The sequence below is a fragment of the Solea solea genome, chromosome 17, assembly GCF_958295425.1.
Source record: "Solea solea chromosome 17, fSolSol10.1, whole genome shotgun sequence".
Lineage (NCBI taxonomy): Eukaryota > Metazoa > Chordata > Actinopteri > Pleuronectiformes > Soleidae > Solea > Solea solea.
In genome coordinates, this window is record NC_081150.1 from 10,201,129 (window position 1) to 10,222,359 (window position 21,231).

Genomic DNA, 21,231 nt, shown 5'->3' on the forward strand with positions numbered 1-21,231 from the left:
GTCTGTGAGAAGCACAACTCAAAAGGTGAAGGATAAAATGTTTTTCTTAAGATGTATGTCCAGATTTCTGCTGGCTGGTCTGTCCAGCTCAATACTCCCTTCTGGAAAGGGTAACCAGAACAAGTACGGCGGGCACAACTCGACTGTCTTTCTGAAGGTTTATTCCACATACACAGTTAAGCAGCAGTCAGTTAGCAGTTAGACAGTTTGTTAGTTTGAAGTTGGTCAGTTAGCAGTTTGTTAGCTACTGACTTGTAAAACCGACAAGTCGTACAGGTTCTGATGATAGATAAATTTACAAAGGCGCATACGAAGGCGATATATAACAAAACATGGCTTTGACGATGCACCTTAAAGGCACTTTAAAGGCAACGGTGCTTTGATACCAGTTATAACAATGAACAGATAAATGAATGAAAGACAAATAGCTTTGCCTGCTAGAAAGTTCTACAATGTAGGATATGGCCCGAGACAGGAATGACTAGAATTTGGTGGTGATCCAGATTGTAGAGCAGCCTCAAAGGAGTGTGATGAGGTTAACAGGATGTTCATATTTGTATGGAATTGAATTTTCTTTTCAATTTCTCTGCTCCAGCTTTTTTTTTCTCTCTCTCTCTCTCTCTCTCTCGGTGGTGGTTAAAGCAGCTGCCTTCAAGTGCTGCATCAAAGCATCTGTTTCAGATTTCAAGAGTTCGCTGGCAGCACAGGCGGACCACGATTCAAAGTCACTTTCCAGCTCAAAGCACTATATCGAATGTAAACCACTTGGTTTGTTGTTTGCTTCCTTCTGTTAGGATTGGAAGCAGCTCTTTACTGCAAATATTAAATCTTAGTATCGTATGCTTTGATAAATGCATGTTATTTCATAAATAAAACATCTGTTTTATATTATATCATGCAGCCTTTGTCATTGTTTTGTAATCTGTATAGTTTCAATGTTAAAATGTAATTCTAACCATTTTAATTTTCAATGAAGAATGTGCTATATCATTAAGATATTTTTATATCAGCAAATTCAGCATTGGTTATTTCGGGTGTCAGCCGAAGTTCATTGAACCTGGGTGACCTGGCGGGCACCATGTGTCCGACACAGCTGACTCATTTGCGTGCCTTCTTGTGTTTGTGCGTGGCGCCCTCTGTTGGCAAAAATAATTACATGTAAAGTTGCAATAAAAACAGTGACATTATCAATCGTTAATAGTTATTAATAAACTCTCGAATATATGGCGTGCGACACATATTTGCAATTGCTTTAATAGCACAAGTATACAACAAAAATGGTGGTCACCCATTGTCTTCAGGCATTTTACAAGATACCTGTTTGCCGTTCGTCAAGCTGTTTCAGGACCCCAGGATGTCCATGCTTGCTGAGCGTATGTGTATTTCTTCTCTGTTTTTGATGTATATATTCTTTTCTACTTCATTGTAACTATATGAATTTCTTTGTATGTGTAATTTAAACGACCGCGTTTCTCCTGTGGACAGAATTTCCTCCGAAAGTATTCGGTATTCATTCGCTTTTAAGTTTTCCGGTAGTTAGCATTAGCATAACCTACAACTCTTTTTGTAAACACGTGTTTCCTCCTGCAGCCCTGCATGTTATCTACAGTATCTCCGTTAGCTTATTCGGAGTAAAATGCTTTGTCCTGGACGGTGTTGTGTACTTGATTAGTTTGAAGTGCCTCTTTCAACAAACTTGATAGGTGGTGTCATTGTGCCGCAGCGCATTGTCAGGAAAACGCTCCTTCTCTTATTTTCACAGCAATGACAGCTGTCTGACACTGTAGTGTGTGCTGCTTGGGCTATATATGTCCACTTTATTCCAGAGTAAACAGACTTTGAAGGATCATATGTGTGCCTTATCTTGGTTCTGCGCTGTAGTCAGTTTTGTGTGTACTTATGAATCCAGTCATCTTGTTGTCAGCTTGCAGAGTGGCCTTGACTGTTATTAAAAATGATAATGCTGCTTCTTTTCAGCCCGGAGGAAGCAGAAGTGGTCTGTTGACCCCAGGAACAGCGCCTGGAGTAAGGATGAATCCAAATTTGGCCAGAAGATGCTGGAGCGAATGGGCTGGTCCAAGGGCAAGGTAAATGTTGAGACATGCTTTTTCCACTTTTGGGAAAGTGGTGGTCAGTTAGTGGTTTTGTTTAGACTGGTATTGTTTACTCATGTGCTGTTAATTAATGAGATGTTGAACAGTGTATGTTACTGTGTGTTAGGTTCAGAACTGTCCTGTCTAAAATCTATAACTTGATACAACTTTTTGTCCCCCAACTCTCCTCTGTCCCCCATTTTCCCTTTCACCTCAATCGGTCGAGGCAGATGGCTGCACATTTTTCAGTTTGGTACTGTCAGAGATTTCTTCCTGTTAAAAGGGAGTTTTTTTTTCCTCTTCACTGATGCCTACTGTAGCTCATTGTGTGAATCGTTGTGTTTCTCTTCTCTATCACAAGGGTCTCAAACTCAAATGACCAGGGGGCCACTGAGTGTCTAGTTTGGTCAGTATGGGGCCGGTCAAGTGAAAAAAAGTCCAACCTTTTGAGAAAAAGACATCAAATAATAATGTTTGTGATGACATTTCACAGAATTTCAAAATAAAAGAGTTTGTTTTGATATGCAATGATAAATAGTTCACAATATAAACTTATTTATGATGCAAATTTGATCTATTAAACATACAGAAATAACTAATTGTAACCTGATATTAAGATGTGGGCATCTGACCCGTGGTCCATGAGTTTGAGAACTTTGCTCTATCATAAAAGGGTTATATATATATATATATATATATATATATATATATATATATATATATATATATATATATATATATTACCACCTCAGACGCCCACATCTTAATATCAGGTTACAATTATATAATAATATAAAGGTTCCTGCCTTACTATACACAGTGCCATAGTGTATGTTGTGATTTGGCCCTATCCAAATAAAACTAACTTGTACTGATGTCACATTTTTTGTTCTCTTTTCATATTTAGGGCCTGGGCAGGACTGAGCAAGGCTCCACTGATCATATCAAAGTAAAATTGAAAAACAACAGCTATGGGCTTGGAGCCAATACCAGCCATGAAGTGAGTGCTTTCAACACTAAACACTGATTTAACACTATTGAATAAATACATAGGTATGGTTCATTTTATGTGATGTGATGGGCTGTATTTACTTTACTTTAAGCATTATTTATATTTACAGTATATGTATTGGTATCTATATAAAATATGGGTTGTATCTGTAAACATTTAAATCACCATTTTTTTTTTAAATAGTCTGAAATCAGGAATACTAAGCAACATAAATAAGTATATGAGTTTATCTCTAATCTAATCTGTGTGTTTACAGGACAAATGGATTGCCCACCAAGATGACTTCAATGAGCTACTTGCTCAGCTGAACAACTGCCATGGTCAAAACAACAGCAACGGTACATTTTGTTTTTACCAAGCTGTGTAATGTATGTTTATTATGCGATGTTGACTATACATTGAGCATTTTATTTTTGGTATCAACACCATAAGCTTGTGATTTGCGTAGTGTTTGTCAAGTTTAAGCATGATGTTAAATTGCTCTTTCTACTAAACCAAATTATTTCTTTTATATGTTGGCCTGTGTACCAAGGAATTGGTCACTGACATTGTATTGCACTATTGATTTGGAATCTGTCCATTTTTTATGCTTAGAGCTGACTGTTATGTTTAAATATGCATGTTTGCATATAAAATGTAACTTTGGTAAAAGGCAAGTTTTACTTCACATGAACAGGATGTGTGTGTGTTTTTTTTTTTTTTTAAGTTGGTCCATGAGTTGAACAGTAGGGGGTGCCACTGTGTAACGCTTTGTTTTTGAGTACATTTCTTGAAGATTCACCGTCATAGAGGAACCTGACTATCCTTTTTCACACACAACACACAACATATAGACTGGTGTTATATGGGAGCAGGAAGAGGTTAGGTGTGGTTATATTGAGTGTGGTTAATTTATAATTTCATATGACAGTGTTTCAATTTTCTTTACTTTGTATAGATCCTCCACCAGATGAGCAGAAAGGCTTCAGCTTGGAAGAAAAATCCAAGACCTCCAAAAAGAGGGTCCATTACATGAAATTTACAAAAGGTGGGTTTGTCTTTTTGCAGCTGACAGAAGATGAAGCAGAAGGATAATCATGACCTCAGAACACGCTAAATACAGTGTATCTCGCTATGGTCAGTCATGATATTGTGTGGCTTTGAAAACTATCTAAACCAGACATTATCATCTATCGTTCGCATAATAAAATTAACATATTAACCTAAACTAGTGTTTGTCCATTCAAAATAAATGTGGTTTTGCACATGTACCGAAATGCTCATACTTTACTCCTCGCTGAACCCTGAGGTCTTGGCTCGAACCACAGACACTGATCAGAGCTCTGTCAGCCCTGCCGGGTCAGTTGACCTGGTCAGTGCAAGGGGAGGTTATTTATAACTCTTCCTTCTACTTTTATTACTCCTTTACACGTCAGGAAGTCAAGATTTGCTGTTCAAGGCCATCACACCGATAGGCACGAGGAGGAATTTGGTGTTCAGGACCACTGGAGAGCAAAATTAATCAAACCGCTATCCCATAGATTACTGCAGAATTTCTTTACTTGAGCATGCCATGCAGCATGGTTTAGTGACTGCATAAGCAATATACTTGTAAAATTCATTAGTAATGTTGGCATGTTTAAATCTTCTAACATGAAGTGGTAGAAGATGTTGATTCATGACGCATTCTAACAACTTTTGCAAATCTTTATCAAACATGCACATTTTTAAAGCAATGATTCTTCAATTGTTTCTTAATGGGTTCAGACCTACTTAACCAGGTCAGCATGGATGGGAAAAGAAAATATCCCAACACTTCTCACCTGGAAGAGCTGCTTATATTTCACATCATTCAGTAGCAACTTCCTGTTTCCTGTTTGGGGCATCTGGGATGTCCATTTACTGTCCATTTGCCTAAAAACAACACCTCCCAGGGGCTTCATGACCCACGAGATGACCCTGCCTGATAAAATGTGGTCTGGGACCTCCAGTCTTTCTCACCCTGTTTTTGTGATCTTAATTTGGCACGAGCCAAAAAAAAGCATGTTCCTGACAGATGAGATGCACCTTTGCACACTTTGCACAGGCTTTAAGGGTATGAAGCTGGATTTTTTTTCCAAAAGTGTTTTCTATCAGATGTCTTCCTTTATTCCCTCAGTTGCATACAAATCAGGGTGTTTTTATTTTTATTTTCCACACATACCTTTGTCTTTGGCACTTGTCCCCTTTTTGTGAGTCTATTTTCAAAGTATCTCAATAGCACTTCTTACCTTTCAGTGTTACCAATTATTACTTAACAAATAACAAAATTCCACTTATTGTAACAGGTGTATAGGCATGATATATGTAATGTAAGATTTTTTTTTTTTTTGTCAAAAAGCTCCTGAAATTATACTCTGCCCAAAATCTGCACAGCCATATTTCTCTGGTCACCTCTGAACATTTTGTGCTGACTGTGCAGTTGGGTCTTTTTTTTTTTATCAACTTTTGCATTAGGGTGCACATCATGTCTTAAAGTGGTAATCTATTTGAAGAGACCTCTTCCATTATCAGCCCAACAGAGCAGGTAGCACCTAACATTTGTGTTTAACATCTCTGTTATGTTTATGATTGTCAGACTTCTAGAAAGTAGACAGGGAAACGGATTGGAGGAAAATGCCGGTTGGAGTGTTTTCACTGGAATTCAATCCAGGCAGTAGACATGTCAGTTGAGGTGTGGTTGGCAACATAACACCACTGTCACCCGTCTTTACTCAAAGAGGCCTGCAACGGTTGTCATGCAGCAGACAGAACGCTGGCACTATTCTCTTTTCCACAAACGACTCAGTTGGAAACTTGAGACATCAGTTTTGTGTCTGCTCTGACTTAAGGGAAATTTTAGTGCACTTTGATCGTGAATATTTCATGTCTGAGAAAGTTACATACAGTAAATACCTGATCGAACACCCCCAGAGTCCTATTTTTAGGGTTTTTAAAATTATTGTCTCCTTTTCTAATGGTTCAGTTTTGGGGTCTGGTTCACTGTGGGTAACCCAAGAGTTACCTGGCAACAAATAACCTGCCTCACCTGTTTGCATGCTGCCCCTGAATGCGATGTTTCTGACTCTCCTACCTGCAAAGCTGTTGCCAACTTAAGGCTTGTTAATAGATTTAGTGTTGCTAAGCTGGTTACATGAGATGGAAAATGTCAGTACTTTACTCATATTTCTGGATTTGCCAAAGATCAGCCTTAAATGTGTTGGATGTCAGATTAAAAACCATATAAATATGTTGTTTAACACTAAATATTAACCTCAGTAAATTGAATTTTTAATTTGTCATTAAATATTTATTCAACAGTTGATATCCCTTTTATAATAAAACTAAAGAAACGATGGTAACAACAATAACAAACCTCTTGATTTGGCACTCACTGCAGGTCTCCTCCTCACTCTCTTCTGCTTTTTTATTGATATCCTGTTCATGCTGGCTCCCTGACTGCCAGCACTTAGGATTGATGACCTTTGTTTGTGGGGAAAAGCATCAAATTCTCTGCTGCTGAGGTCTGGGGGCCCACAACATAAACCAGTAACCCAGTTTTAATTGCTGCCTCCATTCATCACCTGTCAGACCAGGGAGGGTGGTTGATGCAGAATCTAACTACAGCTCTCCATCCGCTGTGCGCTCTGACTGTATTTGTTGCAGTTTTTGTGCTTTTCAACCAAGCAGATTTTGAGTTTCATATTGAGACATTGATACGAGTAGACATCAATTTTGCTTTGACCTGTTTGGTAATTTAGTCTTGTTTGACTTGTTGTTTGTAATTACAGTTGTTGCTATTTCAACTGTGACTGTGGAAACCAGCATGTTTTCACTAACACTCAAGCAACGACTTTATCATCAGCATCCTGCGTAATGGCATCCAACCACCTTTTGTAATGTTAAAGACAAAGGTAGTGTTAATGTTGACAGGTACTTCCTGGTCCAAACAACAGAAAGGCCATGTTGGTCATAATTCTACATTTGACAAACATCACGGTCCCCCCCTCTCCATTTATTTTGGTTTTCAGCATGCTTTCTTGGTTTAACTTCTTAGACGTGTATGTGCAGTGGCTTTCAAAGCCAAGAGTAGGGGAGATAGAGGTTTAAAAGCAATAAATAACCAAATGTTATCAGAGCCCTGCTGAAGGAAGAGGATGCAGCTGTACGAACAGGACCCGAGCTTGAGACAGGCGACTGTGTGCTCCAGGAGTCTTTGAGGCCTGACTTGAAAATGGGAATCCGGAGGCGTGGTGTGACAGACCATGTCGCTGGTTTATTTTTCTTTACTGTTTTATCCCTGAAGCAAGAAGCAGGCCAAGCAAACCTCCCTTTTCTTTACTTGGAGACCTCCTTCCTTAACCCCCCCACCAAACCCCTACACACAATCTTATGCTTTAAACTTTATGTTGTAGAAAATGTTACCTTTTTGGTGCATTATTTTTAATTACTTATTTTTCATGGATTTACTTTTTTTCTGTTTCTACTTTTGAACCTGTTGTTGAAATAAACCTTGTGTGTTTTTTATAGAAGTGATCGAAAAAAACATGTTTTGGCTGTGTAATTCTTTTAAAAATGCTTTTATTTTCCTTCTTTTAGGAAAGGACCTGTCCTCCCGTAGTGAAACAGACCTTAACTGTATCTTTGGAAAGAGAGCAAAATCTGTCAAAGAACAAGAGCAGGTAAGATCCTTTTTTTTTTTTTACCTCTGTAACATTAACTTAAATTTTTTCATCTCAAGCTGTTTTCTTAAAAATCCTTTAAACAAAGAAAGCTGCAGCTTATAATCAGTTATTCAAAACTTACCATAAAACAACTATTCACTCTCTGAACTATTACAGTACATACTTTACAACATTGTAAATAAAGTTTGGTCTTGTTTTATTTTGTCAATCATTAATGTGCACATACAACTTGCCGAAACAAAGTGAAGTTATAAAAATAAAAACAATGACTACCTAATTTTGCAGAAGTGATACAATTTACAAGATTTCCTGAATGCATCTTGAATCTGCTCATCATGCTGTAGATCAGAAGGTTGGAGATTTACCAGGATCTTTGAATGCCTCTCATTAGCTGATTCTTGTAGCTCAACATACTGTGAACACCCTGCATTACTTTCACATGCTCTGGAGTTTAGATTATTCGTTGAATAATCCTGTTGAATATTATGTTTTTGCTTTAAATGCCCATCCCTAAAAGAGACAACAAACAGTGTTGTGTATGAATAGATGAATGACTGGAACATATTTCCTCCAAGTGATGAACAGCATACACGTGTGCTTATGACAAAATGCATTGTGTCCAGATACAAATGATTCACACGGAACACTTTTTATTTATGATCTAAGTGACTCTTTGCACTGAAAGAGAAGTTGTCTAACCTGAGAGGGCAGGAACCTGATGTTAAAATCAAACCATGCTCATGGGAGAAGATGGCATACCTCTGGCCAGGTGGCTCAAGCTTATCTGCTTCTCTCTTGATAATTAAGTATGACCACTTGTGCTGATCCCTCCATCAGTTGCTGCTGCATCATGGGATCTTTCTGCTTCTCCAGGGCCCAAATCCTGAGCAGCCTCTGGCCTTGGATAAGCCATGTCACAGCATGTAGCTTTAACATAGCCACCGGGCCACTGACGGCAGCAGGAGCACTTAAATCCAGTTAAAGGATTTGCACTCTCACCCCCCCTCTCCCTGTCTCTTTCACACTCATACCCACTTCTCTGCTTCTGTCCTGCAGCAAACACATGCCAACGGACATTATTAAAGGCAAATCAAAATTGCGGTGGGGTTTGCAGAAATCTGAAATGATGACTCTTACAAAAAAGTTGTCTTTTTGCTCTTGGTATTGGTTGTCACTCTGCAGTTTGGTGTGGTGCTGCCCTCATGCCATTGAAATAAAGCTTAAAGGCTGAGAGAGAGGAGCAAGTTGGGTCCCTCAAATTCAAGCCCAACAAGTTCTTCTTGGTCTATTACTCAAAAACACATGGGACTTTTAATTTTGCATTCATATTAACTGAAATTTTAAATGTACAGACACAAGACATAACGCAAGACAGGAACGATTAGAGCTTTTCAACTGAGAGACCGAAAAACGTCTTGCTGGCCTCCCCTATTTATCACCAGCATTTGGCTTGAAGAAATTGGCAACTTAAAATCCATGAAATATACAAGGAAAAACCCTTCTCTATTCCCCAGCAAGTGCCGAGCCATAACATCACAATGGCCGCTGTTCCCTAGCTGATTAACATTGGAAATGCAGGCAATACACACCATCATTTTCTCCCTAATCGTTTGGTTATGGGTTGTTATTTTTCAGCCAGGAGGGACACCATTGACCATATCGAAAACACTGAACACAATTACAATGGCTTCCCATGAGGCCTTGTGTTGAAGCTCAGCAACATCTGAGGTTGCCGAGAAGAGGTAAAGAGGGTGATGGACCAATCAACCTTTAGGTATTGTGCAGGATCTCCTGCGAGTGTGTTTGTGACACTGTTGTGACCCTGAGCTCCTTCTGATCTGTGTTTACAGTCATCCACCATTACCGTTCCAGCACAAAATGTGGTGCTTGTATACACACATGCAATAATCCCAACTCTCCTTAAACCGGTGTTCCTACCTAGTCACATTGTACACACTGGGAGCTTTGTTGTTGTGGTGGTGTTGATTTGTGGCTTTCAGAAGCGGCCACCACTCACATTATCACATATCTGCATCCTGACAAGGGGATGCCAGGAGACTTGACCAAATCTGGATCAACTTCTTCACAACTACCCACTTCTCCCCCTCATGAATCTTCCAGCACTTCACCTACCACCCACTGCTGTCTCTTCACCCCCCCCATTGCTGGGGTTTTCCTTCCTCTGCAGTGATGTGCTTCCTGCTTGCCCCTTATCGCTGCGCACAACGCTGCCTGAAATGCAGACAGGCACATATGCACACACTCTCAGCAGTCCCACATGCCTCTGTTCATCAAAGGCAGCGCTGGATGTGTTGAAAAGAACATATGAGCAAATGGGACAGATTACAAACCCCCTGTGTATTTTATTAGTTATATTTAGGTAAAGAACCACTGTCTTCAGAGTATTTTGTATATAAAACTGCAACAATTCCTAGATCTATTAAATCTATAAAATTAACGATTTTGGTTATCGATAATTTGGTTTGAGATTTATTTAATATTTAAAAGAAGCTCTCTGATATTTCAGCCCCTTGAATGTGAATGTTTCAATGTGGAAAACCTAGAGAAGGAAGAATAATATACTATATATGCACAATTTGAAATGGACTAAGAAGTTAAATTACAAGTAAAATAAGAATTAAAAAAAAAGAGCAACTTTGTATACGTGATTACAGGAGGGTGTGAAGCCATGAGCTTGTCTTTATGGTTCATTAATGTAGGAAACCGGTTGAAGGATGGAGAGGAAAAACACATTAAAGACCAGAGCACAGCTTTTAATTGTAGATGGTCAGTATTTTAAGCTCTTTTTAGCAGTGATTCACAAATTGAATGGCACAGAATTCAATATATCTGAGGTGCATTTATATCAGATAATTGTACACATGGCAGTATAAGATGACAAAGTTCAAGCCTGGCATTGAAAAAACAGATGTAGGAGTTACTTTACCAAACATTATTCACAAGATGATTTGATAACAGCCATTCTGTTCTTTTCACTCAGCCACCTGAAAATGTTGCTTTAAAATTATTTACGCTCCCTGACCAGTAAGGGTTATCAGGCTGTGGTGAAACACCTGTCCATCTACACAGGTCTCTGTGATCCATCACCTATCCCACACTTGTGAGCCCCCTCCTTCTTCTCCCTCCTCTTGTGCCCCTTAGCACAATTACTCACCACATGACAAACGACAGGCTCTCTCTGCCGAGATATCAAAAAGCCCCGGCCACTTCTAAATGAAGGCACTTTGGCAGCCCTGTGCTCCCTGTGCTTATCGGCGGGTGAGCAGTGCCCCTGGCCGTCTTGCACCCCCCCTCGCCCCTTCCTCCTCCTCCTCCTCCACCGCCCCCGGCTCTCTGTGCCCTCCTCAGGGGGTTTAGTTAGGGGAGCCACATGGAGGGCCAGCCCAGCTTGATTTATCTCCCTTGCCCCTCTGCCCGGCCACTCAGGCAGGCCGAAAGAGCCGACGAGGCTCCAGCGGGCCTCAGCTCGAAAGCCCGGCATTAGCTGAAATAAACCATTCTGCCGCCCAGTGAAAAATGTCCTCTGATTGGCTAATTAATCAGTCAAAGGGGAGCGACGCGGCTTGTGACTTGAGGGACCCAAGCGGGCGACCGCAGAGGGCCTGCTGATAAATAGACTCCCCGCCGATTCATACATCAACAAAAGTTAGTCATTTTTTAAAGCCGCCAGCTCAGATGAAAGGTGGAAACAAGCCATAGTTTTAGTTTTCCAGCCATATTTCCCTCTACATCTTCCTTTTACAGTGCATTCAAGAAGACAAAATTCAGTTTAATTATCTTTTTCTTTCGTCTTCAGTCTAGAGCCACATGATTAGGTTCCCACTGAATAATTTTGAATAAGAAGTAATATTTCACGAGGACATTTTTTAAAATGTATGCTTTACTTTTTTGGGGGGAAAAACTCTTACTCGGGATAGTTTTTTACTTTTGTATAAAACATTTCTGATCCCTTCGGTTTACTCAATAACTTGAATATCTTTGACAGAATTAAGTTTTTAAGATGGATTGACGATTCCAACTATTTCGCTATTAGAAACATCAAAATTGGGACAGCATCCACTGGTTCATTAGCTCACTGTTTATATGTCAGGAAAGAAAAATAGTCAAGGATAATTATTTGATACAAGCCTTGTTTTGATGTCTGAACTCTCCAGTCAGACGGTCGGTATGGCGCACCCTGCTCTCGGGTCGGTCTGACCCCTGCGGCCTCTCTCACTCCCACTCCTGCTCAGGCACAAAGGGCCGAGGATCGAGCCTCTTCGGGTGGCACCTGTTGCAAGTCTTTCCTGCCCACGCACGGTCCACATGAAGGATCGCACGTCAGCAGGGGCTCCCGTGATACCGCTATCTCAAGGAATATGGGGTAGAGGCAACGTGTGTTGGGGGTCTTGCCGTTTGGCAGATGCGTCGGCAAAGCGCAGGAGGATGCTTTGCTGACGGCGCAGGAGCACATGCAGAAATTTTTCTTTAGCTCTCGTGTCTAAAGCAAGGCTTATAGGTTGCCACAGATGTGAACATTGACGGGTTTTTTTTTCAGTGTCAAAATTGCTCTTCTGTCAGGGCCATGAATACAACACATTTATATTTTAGCATGGCAAACAGTCCCTTGACTATTTTCTTAAAAAAAAAGCCGGGTTTTTTAGGATATAAACTGATAATTGTTGCCATTGAACGTTGACACGCTATAATTTAAAGTATTTGCTTTATTTTATTTAGGGTTTTTTTTTTCCACAGGGCTGAGTGTCCTGTTTGTAACTGGATCATTCTTCACCTACTGTAGAGTTTCACTGCACTGAATCATTTTCAGTATAAACATATATGGACTTTTCCACTGAGTGTTACTTAAACTTTGCAGCATTGATCTGTTGAAAGGAGATGCTGGTGTAAACATGTCTCTGTGTGGTTCATACAGTTTGAATGGGCACTTAAAATGCAGGGAGCCAGGCTCATTGTGACGCTGAGAAGCTCTAATTAATTCTCGGATAACATCTAATTACCTCCAGCAAAAGCTCCCCTTTTCTTGAGCACGTTTGTTGACAGGACCTTTTGCTTCTACCGCTGAAAATATCAAGACCCGCCAAGTGTCCCCTCCTCCCCTCTGCAAAGACACACACACACACTCACATTTACCACCTACCTCCCTGGCAGTTCTGTGGACTGCTCCCTCCTGGCCATGCCAGCTCGCTGACACTTACAGATTAGCACAGAACAAAAAAAGAGAAAGCGTGCGTCTGTCTCTTAGTTACGGGCTTAAGCGTGAATACACGGGGCCAGAGCAATTACAGCCTGGTGCAGCTAACCGCCCAAAGATTTCCCAGCCCTCTCGGTTGTTTACAGCCACCGACTACCGTTTAATCACTGACTCTTTAATCTAATAAATCACAACTGGGGAAAATAATCACTGCATCTCCCCTCTCTGGGGTTAGGGTAGGGGGGACCCCATGCTCTTGAGGAGGGCTTTGTCGGCAAGCGTTTGCGATATTGCACAAGCACCGGGTAGTCGTTCTGCATGCATAATGTTGTCTTCATTTGTTACTTATGATAAACGTTCTCGCACTGGGCACAAAGTGTAATTTTTCAAAACCCATTTTTGTTTTGTTTTTCTTTTAACTGCACAGAGAAAACATGCCTTCAGCAAATGTATTGCTTCATGGAAGCTTTCATGTGTGGCATTTAATTTACGTATGGTACACCCTTATAGTTTTCAACTCCATGCAAACATTCCCGCAGAACTGCAGTGGTTTACTTAGCAAATATAGATGGTCATGTGGAGCGTTTGCTTATTTACCAGGGTATAAGGTATTCACCTGTTTTTCTGTCCACCCACATCAGGCCTATGAAGAATGGGCTGCTAGACCTGTGTGCTCATCAGGGGGAGACAGCTGCCTAATCAGGGCCTGATCCATAGACCTTGAGTATCGCCAAATTTATTATTGTGGCAGGACAATGAGGGCACACTTGTGCAATTACAGACCCAACCAATATTGGCTAGATTTTATTGGAAAAAAAACCTAGAAGTAATGCAAACAGGCAGTTTTTAAGAAAATAAATGACCAACTGCAGCTTTGTCAAAAGCTAATTACTATGTGAGCAAGCAGGTTATTTTATATCCCCAGAGGCTTATTAGTTATACATAACTCCTCATATTTACCTTTTTTTTAATTACTAACCTGAGATCCCAAAAGACTAATACACAGTATAACATCACCATACTTAATCTTTTTTATCCTGCTTTTAATATAAAATGTGATACAAGTTTATTTTACTTTTAGCACAGAAGCTGCCGGGTTGTGCATATAAAAACTCATATAGCAGAGTGTGTTAGGTTCCTTGATTTAAACTCATTCACTTGTTTTATTGCTGCATCAGTGATATGGGGCTGTCAAAACACTAGAAATCACAACACCGTTTTAAAACACCTGTTTTCATGGTAATAATTGCATTCAGAATTGGATTGGTGTAGTTTTCTTTTTTTTTAAAAATTGTTACTGTTTAATCTATACCCCCAATATTTAATTGGATATTTTCCAGATAAATAATATTGGACTTTCTGTCTTCCTTTTTATGCATGTTTTCAATTTGTGCATGCATGTTTTCAAAAAAGTGGTGGAATGTTTGATGTAATAAAAGACAAATGTAAACATAGTTGAAATTGTGGCAACTGTAGAATGTTCAGACCCCTTCTGGTCTTTTTTTTTTCTTATGCTAAAAATGATATAATAGTGATAAATATTTTAATATTAACTCTTTACTTCAGCATTCAAATTGTCACCACAGCCCTCCACCACTGGGTTTTGTGACCGAGTGGCTTCCTCAATGAAGAAATTATATATTCTCGTCTGAGCCAAGATTTAATAGTTTGGCTTCATTTCTGTTTTGTGTCATGTCTGGATGAAAACTTGGTTGTTCTGTTATGGAAGTTTCATACCATCTTTTCATGCATTTACAACATAATAAGGACATCCTTCTAATTATTGATCTTGAGTTTTATTTTCTTAAGAAATGGATAAGCAATAAGTAATTTCACTTGTTCCATCCCTTCATCCGGATCTAGTCGGCAAAGTTGAATCAGTTTCTCTGCTGATTTTGTGTCAAAAAAGTTTCATATACACTCGAGCAAACCCTCTCCATCTTCCCCTCTCCTGGCTTGATTGACTCTCCTCCTGAATGTGCTGGCCTCTTTGTCTTGGCACATACTGTATCTTACCATTGGCCCTCCACTGGCTACATTAGCAGAGGGAGATGGAACTGGAGCATCTTGAAGGAGGTGGCCTGTTGTATGTCTTCCCACCCTCTCCTTTTCTCTGAGACCCTCTGCGGGCCCTCCCTGTGTTCCCTGCCCAGCCCAGCCCCCGCCAGGGGAGAGAGCAGAGCAGGAAGGGCCCGATAGCCAGCCAGACCGCTCCTCTGCTGAAGGAGCCTTATCTCAGACCTGCACACAGTGCACTGAGCGCATCCTTTTCCTGGGGTTGTGGGTCTGGGAGGAGGAGGAGTAAACACGACTGGATATAGGTGTGTTTTTCAACCCTCCACTCTTGAACCCACTCTGTGTCCCAGCCTGGGACTGCCTTTTTTCCCCCCAGTCATTATTCTGTGGTTCCAGCAATTATGCAGAGTTTGCAAAGTGGTTAAGTTATTTTTTTACATGTAGATGGGAGTTTCATTTGAATACATAAATAGAATGGAAATAACAGTAACTTGACTTAACTCTGGTGTTTTTGTTTTTTTTAAATCTGCTGCCATAGTTGTTCTGGTATGTCCTATAACGGGTAATTTGTTTTAAGTGGTTCTGTTTATTACTTTTCAAATTCACAGATAATTTATTATGAATACTTAACAATGAAGCTTTCATTTTGCATTATTGCATACAGAGAAGTGCTGCACACACTGTGTTCAACATGCAATGGAACTTGAGAGACTAAAAAATAACAGGCCAGAGAAAGTAACACACCGGGAAATTGAGGAAACAAGATCTGTTTCTTGGTGACACGTTGCCCTCAGCAGTTGCCAACAAAAATCTCCAGGGTTGTGAGTCGTACTGATCTGTAGCTTTTTGTCCAAACTGTGCGGGTGCATGACCAGCCCGCACTCAGCGCAGCACCCCCCCCCCCCCCCCCCCCGCGCCACACCAGAGTCTAATGGAGTTCCCCGGCAGCAAGGATGAGCCACGTACCAACTTCCAGCCACTTTTCCCCCCAATGAAGAAAATGTTTGTGTTCTGTGGCTCTCCTCTCCTTGCTCATTCACCCTCTCTTGCTCTCTTGAGAGTAATTTCACAGGCAGCTCTAAAGTGGCCCCCAGCCATCTTCCCAAATCCCAGTTACATGTTGTTTGGCGCGGTCAGCGCTGCCACTTTCCCAAGCAGAGAAGATGCCATTGTGCAGTAACAGGGAGTATAGATTTTCTCTGGGAAGTTGGAGAGTTTTGTTTAATGGCACCTGAAGGGCCTCATTCCGCTTGTTAGAAATTGGGGTTCTTTCTAAAGAAAACTTACCTGGCTTCAGTCGAGTGCCTCACATCAATGTGAGGCTTCAGACTCTAGGGCTGCAACGAGACTTGATTATTAATTTCAAAAGATTACAAAACGACGTTAGCTCAGTGCAGTGGAAGGTTGTTTGTTTCTTGGCTTCTGCTAGTCTACATGCCGATGTGTCCTTAGGCGAGACACTTAACCCCACGTTGCTCCTTACAGCTGTGCTGGCAGCGTGTGAATGGGTATGAAAGATGTGTGATATGAAAATACGCTGCACATAGATGCGTTGTGTCAATGTGTGAGTGAACTGGTGAATGGCAAAGCCGGTCAACAAGACAAGAAAATCGTTATATAAATACAGACCATCTACCATTAGATTAATTGCCAACTATTTTGAGCATCGATTAATTTGGTTGGGTTAGGGTTTAGGGTTAGTAAATCAAGTTTTCTGATTTTCCAGCTTCTTAAATGTGAATTTTTTTTCTGGTTTCTTTGCTCCATATAGCAAATCATCAAAAGAAAATCATTTTGGTTGGAGACGTTTTCTGACTTTTTATGGACCAAACAACTAATCAAGACTATAGTCAACAGATTAATAGATTATGTATACAATCATTAGTTGCAGCTACTATTACTACTAATCAGGTTATATAACATTCAAATCAGGTGATCTCTTGTTTAAGCTTTAGGTAAGGTAATAAAAAAACAAGACAATATATGCCAGTTATATTTGCAGAGCGGTCTTTTTTTCCCCCCTATTAATCGATATATTAGTCCACAAAAACAATGGTTTCTTTTCCTTATGGAAATCATATTGACTTTGAGTGGGTTAAGACAAATGACTTGTGTGAAGTCATGGATGTCCCCGGTGGCTGCTTTTGCAGTAACGCTAACAATTTTTCTGAGGAAAAAGAAAAGCAAAGTTATTATTTAAAATCAGATATGGTGTATGGAAATCCCCGGAGAAAGTATAGAGGATCTGTATTTATGTCTGTTGAGGTCCCAAAAGACCTGCTCAGATCCACATCCACATTGTTTCAGCCAGCCATCAGTTAGCTTGTCTATCTCAATCAGGGCTGATGGTCTAAGTGGTGTAATCTGCATGTAAATGTTGAAAGGCCAAACCACGAGGTGACTCGGCACGACACTGTTTTTTCAATTTATCTCTCATCTGTAGGGTTTGAAAAATGCCGTCCGCTTGGCCGTCTCCGAGGTAATGCACCGAGGTAATGCACCGAGCGACTGTATTGTTTAGTGCGATCCTCAGGAGGAGCTTCTGTATTCTTCTGGACAAATCATTATGCATTGAGTAGGCCATTAGGAAAATGAAGACAAATGGGTCGCGGTGGCGACGTGACAAATTGTTCATGCTGTAGAGTTAAAATCTGGACCATGTTGTTCTTCACAGTTGTGAAGTTGGGCCTGTTTTTAATGTGCAGCAAAAAGGCTGGAGAGCTGTGATGACCACTGCCCTGCACCCTCACTGTGGAGCCGGTTGAACCAAAACAAATGAACAAGGGCTGCTTTTTTTCCCCCTTTGTCATCAGTCTTTATTTTCAGTGTTGGAATTGTCTCTTTCCTTCTCTTTTGCCACCAAGAAGCTGCTACTTTGATCTCAGCGTGGCCTATTTTTTTTTTCCAAAAATAACTGAAGATAAGTGAAATTGCAAAGTTAGATTATTAAAATAAACCGTGACATCAACACTACTACTCAACAAAAATACATTTTACAGCACTAAAGTGGTAGGTGGCCAAGTGGAAAGGAATAGGGCCTGTAACTGGAGGATTGCTAGTCTGAATCCCGGGGATGGTCGAGGGCTGAGGTGCTCCTGAGCAAGGTACCCAACCCCCTATTGCTCCCCAGACGCAGATGTGCGCTGCCCCTGTTCACTACTGATGTATAATAAGGATGGTTTAAATGTAAATTTCACTATCGCTGACTAATGGGGGTGCAACATTATATATTAATATATATAAATACATATATATGTGTATATATATATATATATATATATATATATATTTATATATTAACTGCAGAGTTGTTCTGCCATCAGGTCTTTTCCGAAGAGCAGTGTTAATTTGGTGTCACCATTGAAAAATAAAATGGCTTGTGTACTGTGTGAACTGGGGCTGCAACTAATGACTGTTTTCATATTATCAATTCATATGTTAATTATTTTCTTGATTAATTAATCTATTGGTCCATAATAACTCCAAAAAATGTTGATCATTGTGTCCCAAACCTCCAATGTCATAGCTTGCCCCAACACCTAATACATCAAGTTTCCAGAAACCACATAATATTTAAACAGTAAATTAAAACACATTTTGCGAAGAAAATTACTTTATGAGTTTGACTTTTGACATTTCTTTGATTATTTCAAATCTAAAGAAGTCTAACAAGCCTGTGGTAACACTGTCTTCTTTAAAACAAAACGGCTTGCATTGCGCTTCAGTTTTAGTCTGTTTCATACAAGCTGTGTGTGAGTGTTGGGCAGATGCACAAATCGGGCAGCAGCATTATTAACATAATATGCAAACAGTCAAAAGTGATACAGGCCAGGTGATAGTGACACAGAAGCAGCAGAAAAAGAATTCTCCCCGTCTCTCAGCGAGCCGCGCAAGTGATTAATTTGCAGTCTTTCTCCCAGAGTTGCATTGCATTCTAGTGTTTTTGTTTCTGTTGCATGCACCACACAACGATCATCAGCTGTTTTTAAAAGTCTCACTGACCCCCCCCCCCCCCCCCCAGCAAGCAGCTCCAACATATTCTGTGTATCCTTTGTGCACTTGCACAGGGATGCTATATGTGATAATAAGTGTTAAGGGAGGCCCATACACTCAACGTGATTGTTAGATTTTTACACTGCCTTCATCAGACACATATACAGTTTGAAAAACGAAACATTCATGTAATAAAAATAATAATAATTTAGGCTTGTATCCCTAGGTCACTTTTCACAAGCATAATATCAAGTGTGAGCTGTAGCTTGCTTTATTGTTGAGGAGCCGTTGTAGAGGGACAGCGGTGAAAGAGATAACAGTGACAGGACAAACGTCTGCATGTTTGAAACTGTGACAGATCTGTGCTGCTTATTTTAAGGTGATTCTTTTAACACCTATTGTTGCGTCAACATCCCATTTCTATTTTCTCTCACTTTCACTGCATGTTGATTGACAGTCGCCTAAGCTTCTCTGTGATTCATTGTGTGTCGTGTGTTTCTGTGCAAATTCCCCTAAATGCTGCGTCAAAGCCTGACTCCCTGTTGTGTGGTTTTTTTTTTGGTTTAGGAGAGCAGCGGCAGTGATTCTCCGTGTGAGCCGGAGGAGAGCGTGACTCTTGCTGCTTCTGAACTGGACACAGAGTCCATCACCAAGACTGTGACAAGTGTCCTCACGATGCAGGAGTATTTCGCGCAGCGAATGGCCCAACTGAAAAAAGGTCGGGGACAGGCACAGAGTCAGACATCCACAGAGGAGACAGAGACCAATGAGTTGTCGGGTCCATCTGAGGAATCCAGTTCCATCTACACTAGCAACAAGGATATGGAGAAGCCCAAGAAGAAGAAGAAGAAGAAGAAGAACAGGGCTACAGATGAGTCTGAAGTGGTGGAAGAGAACTCGAGTACTCCCATTGTTGTGGAAGTTATTGAGAACCAGGAGCACGACGGTTCAAAGAAAAAGAAGAAGAAGAACAAGAGGAAATTGGAGGAAAATGAAGTTGCTGTAGACAAAACCTGCAGCTCCACCTCTGGTGTGGAGCAGAACTGTGAGGCGCTTCCTCCTTCCAAAAAGAAAAAGCTTAAAAAGCAACAGAAACAGGAAAACAGAGAGGAGGTGAATGATATTGACGATGGTCCAGCCGAGGAGGTGGTAGTTGTTAAGAAATCCAAAAAGAAGAAGAAGAAGAAACATCAAGAATAGTTTGAAGTCGGGGGTTAAAATAAAACAATCCTTCAGTTTTCATTGAGCTCTTGTGGCTCAATGGAATGGCCTTTTATGAGTGAATCAGTGTGTTTATAAACAACACTGTTACTCTACAGTGAGAAAGTGAGGGTTTGATATTTGATCAAGCTGCACAGTGAAGCCACAGACTTGTACAAGTGGACACTGGGATTTATTATTCCTGCAGATAAATGCAGTTTGACTGAAGCCGACAAACTGTTTCAAACAAACCTCTTTAAATGAATTGGATCAAGCTAATGTGCTGCATTTTATACAAGTCTGTCTCATGAGTTAAACAGTCAGATTTCCTGTTCTTCTTCAATCATGTAACCTGTCAAAATGCTTGCAAATGTTGACATTGTGTATGATTCAATTTTTAATACATTATCATTGAGCAACATTTCAGTGGCTTTTGTTATTAAGTGACAAATATGAGAGTTGAAATTAATTGTATCTTGATAGTATTTCAAGCAGCACATAGAACACTGCGATTAGAAATACATTTAATAATGAATTTACTTGCAGCATTTAGTTAAATGCTGTAAATCAAATGTTTGTGTTTTTTGTTTTACTTGAAAAGGGTTGGATTTATAAAGATATAAAATGTAGACTGGATTAGGCAATTCAAGCTGCTTGTAATCTAAGAAAAGACATCTGAAAATAAAAGACACTTACCATTTCATCTTCCAGATTACATTTGATGATGACGTCTTTTTTTCTTTGATGTGACAACCCTTTAACAAGTCAGTCTAGTTTGGCAGTGACTGTGGGTAGTGTGAGTCACGGGAGGGAAAAGTCTGTCCGATCTTGCGCAGCAAATACATCACGACATTCCTTGTCACTATTTTGGAAAATCTGATGGGATTGGACTGGTTTATTTGTCACCCTGTGACGAAAAAGGAACCTGCTTTTTACTGTAAGCATCTTGGGTGTGAAGGGTATTTTCCTTCTTCGTCCTCTTGTACTAGACGTAGACACCTGTTCATCCATGTAGTTCACCGA

General features: G+C 40.3%; 1 protein-coding gene across 1 annotated transcript; it reads left to right on the forward strand.

Moving 5' to 3' along the window:
• Nucleotides 1–1,219: 1,219 nt before the first annotated feature.
• Nucleotides 1,220–20,923, forward strand: pinx1 (PIN2 (TERF1) interacting telomerase inhibitor 1). Its single transcript, XM_058614138.1, has 7 exons — nt 1,220–1,373; nt 1,978–2,087; nt 3,001–3,093; nt 3,362–3,443; nt 4,043–4,132; nt 7,702–7,784; nt 19,576–20,923. The coding sequence occupies exons 1-7, from the start codon at nt 1,355–1,357 to the stop codon at nt 20,206–20,208; spliced, it is 1,110 nt and encodes a 369-aa protein (XP_058470121.1). The 5' UTR covers nt 1,220–1,354; the 3' UTR covers nt 20,209–20,923.
• The last annotated feature ends 308 nt before the right edge of the window (nt 20,924–21,231 follow it).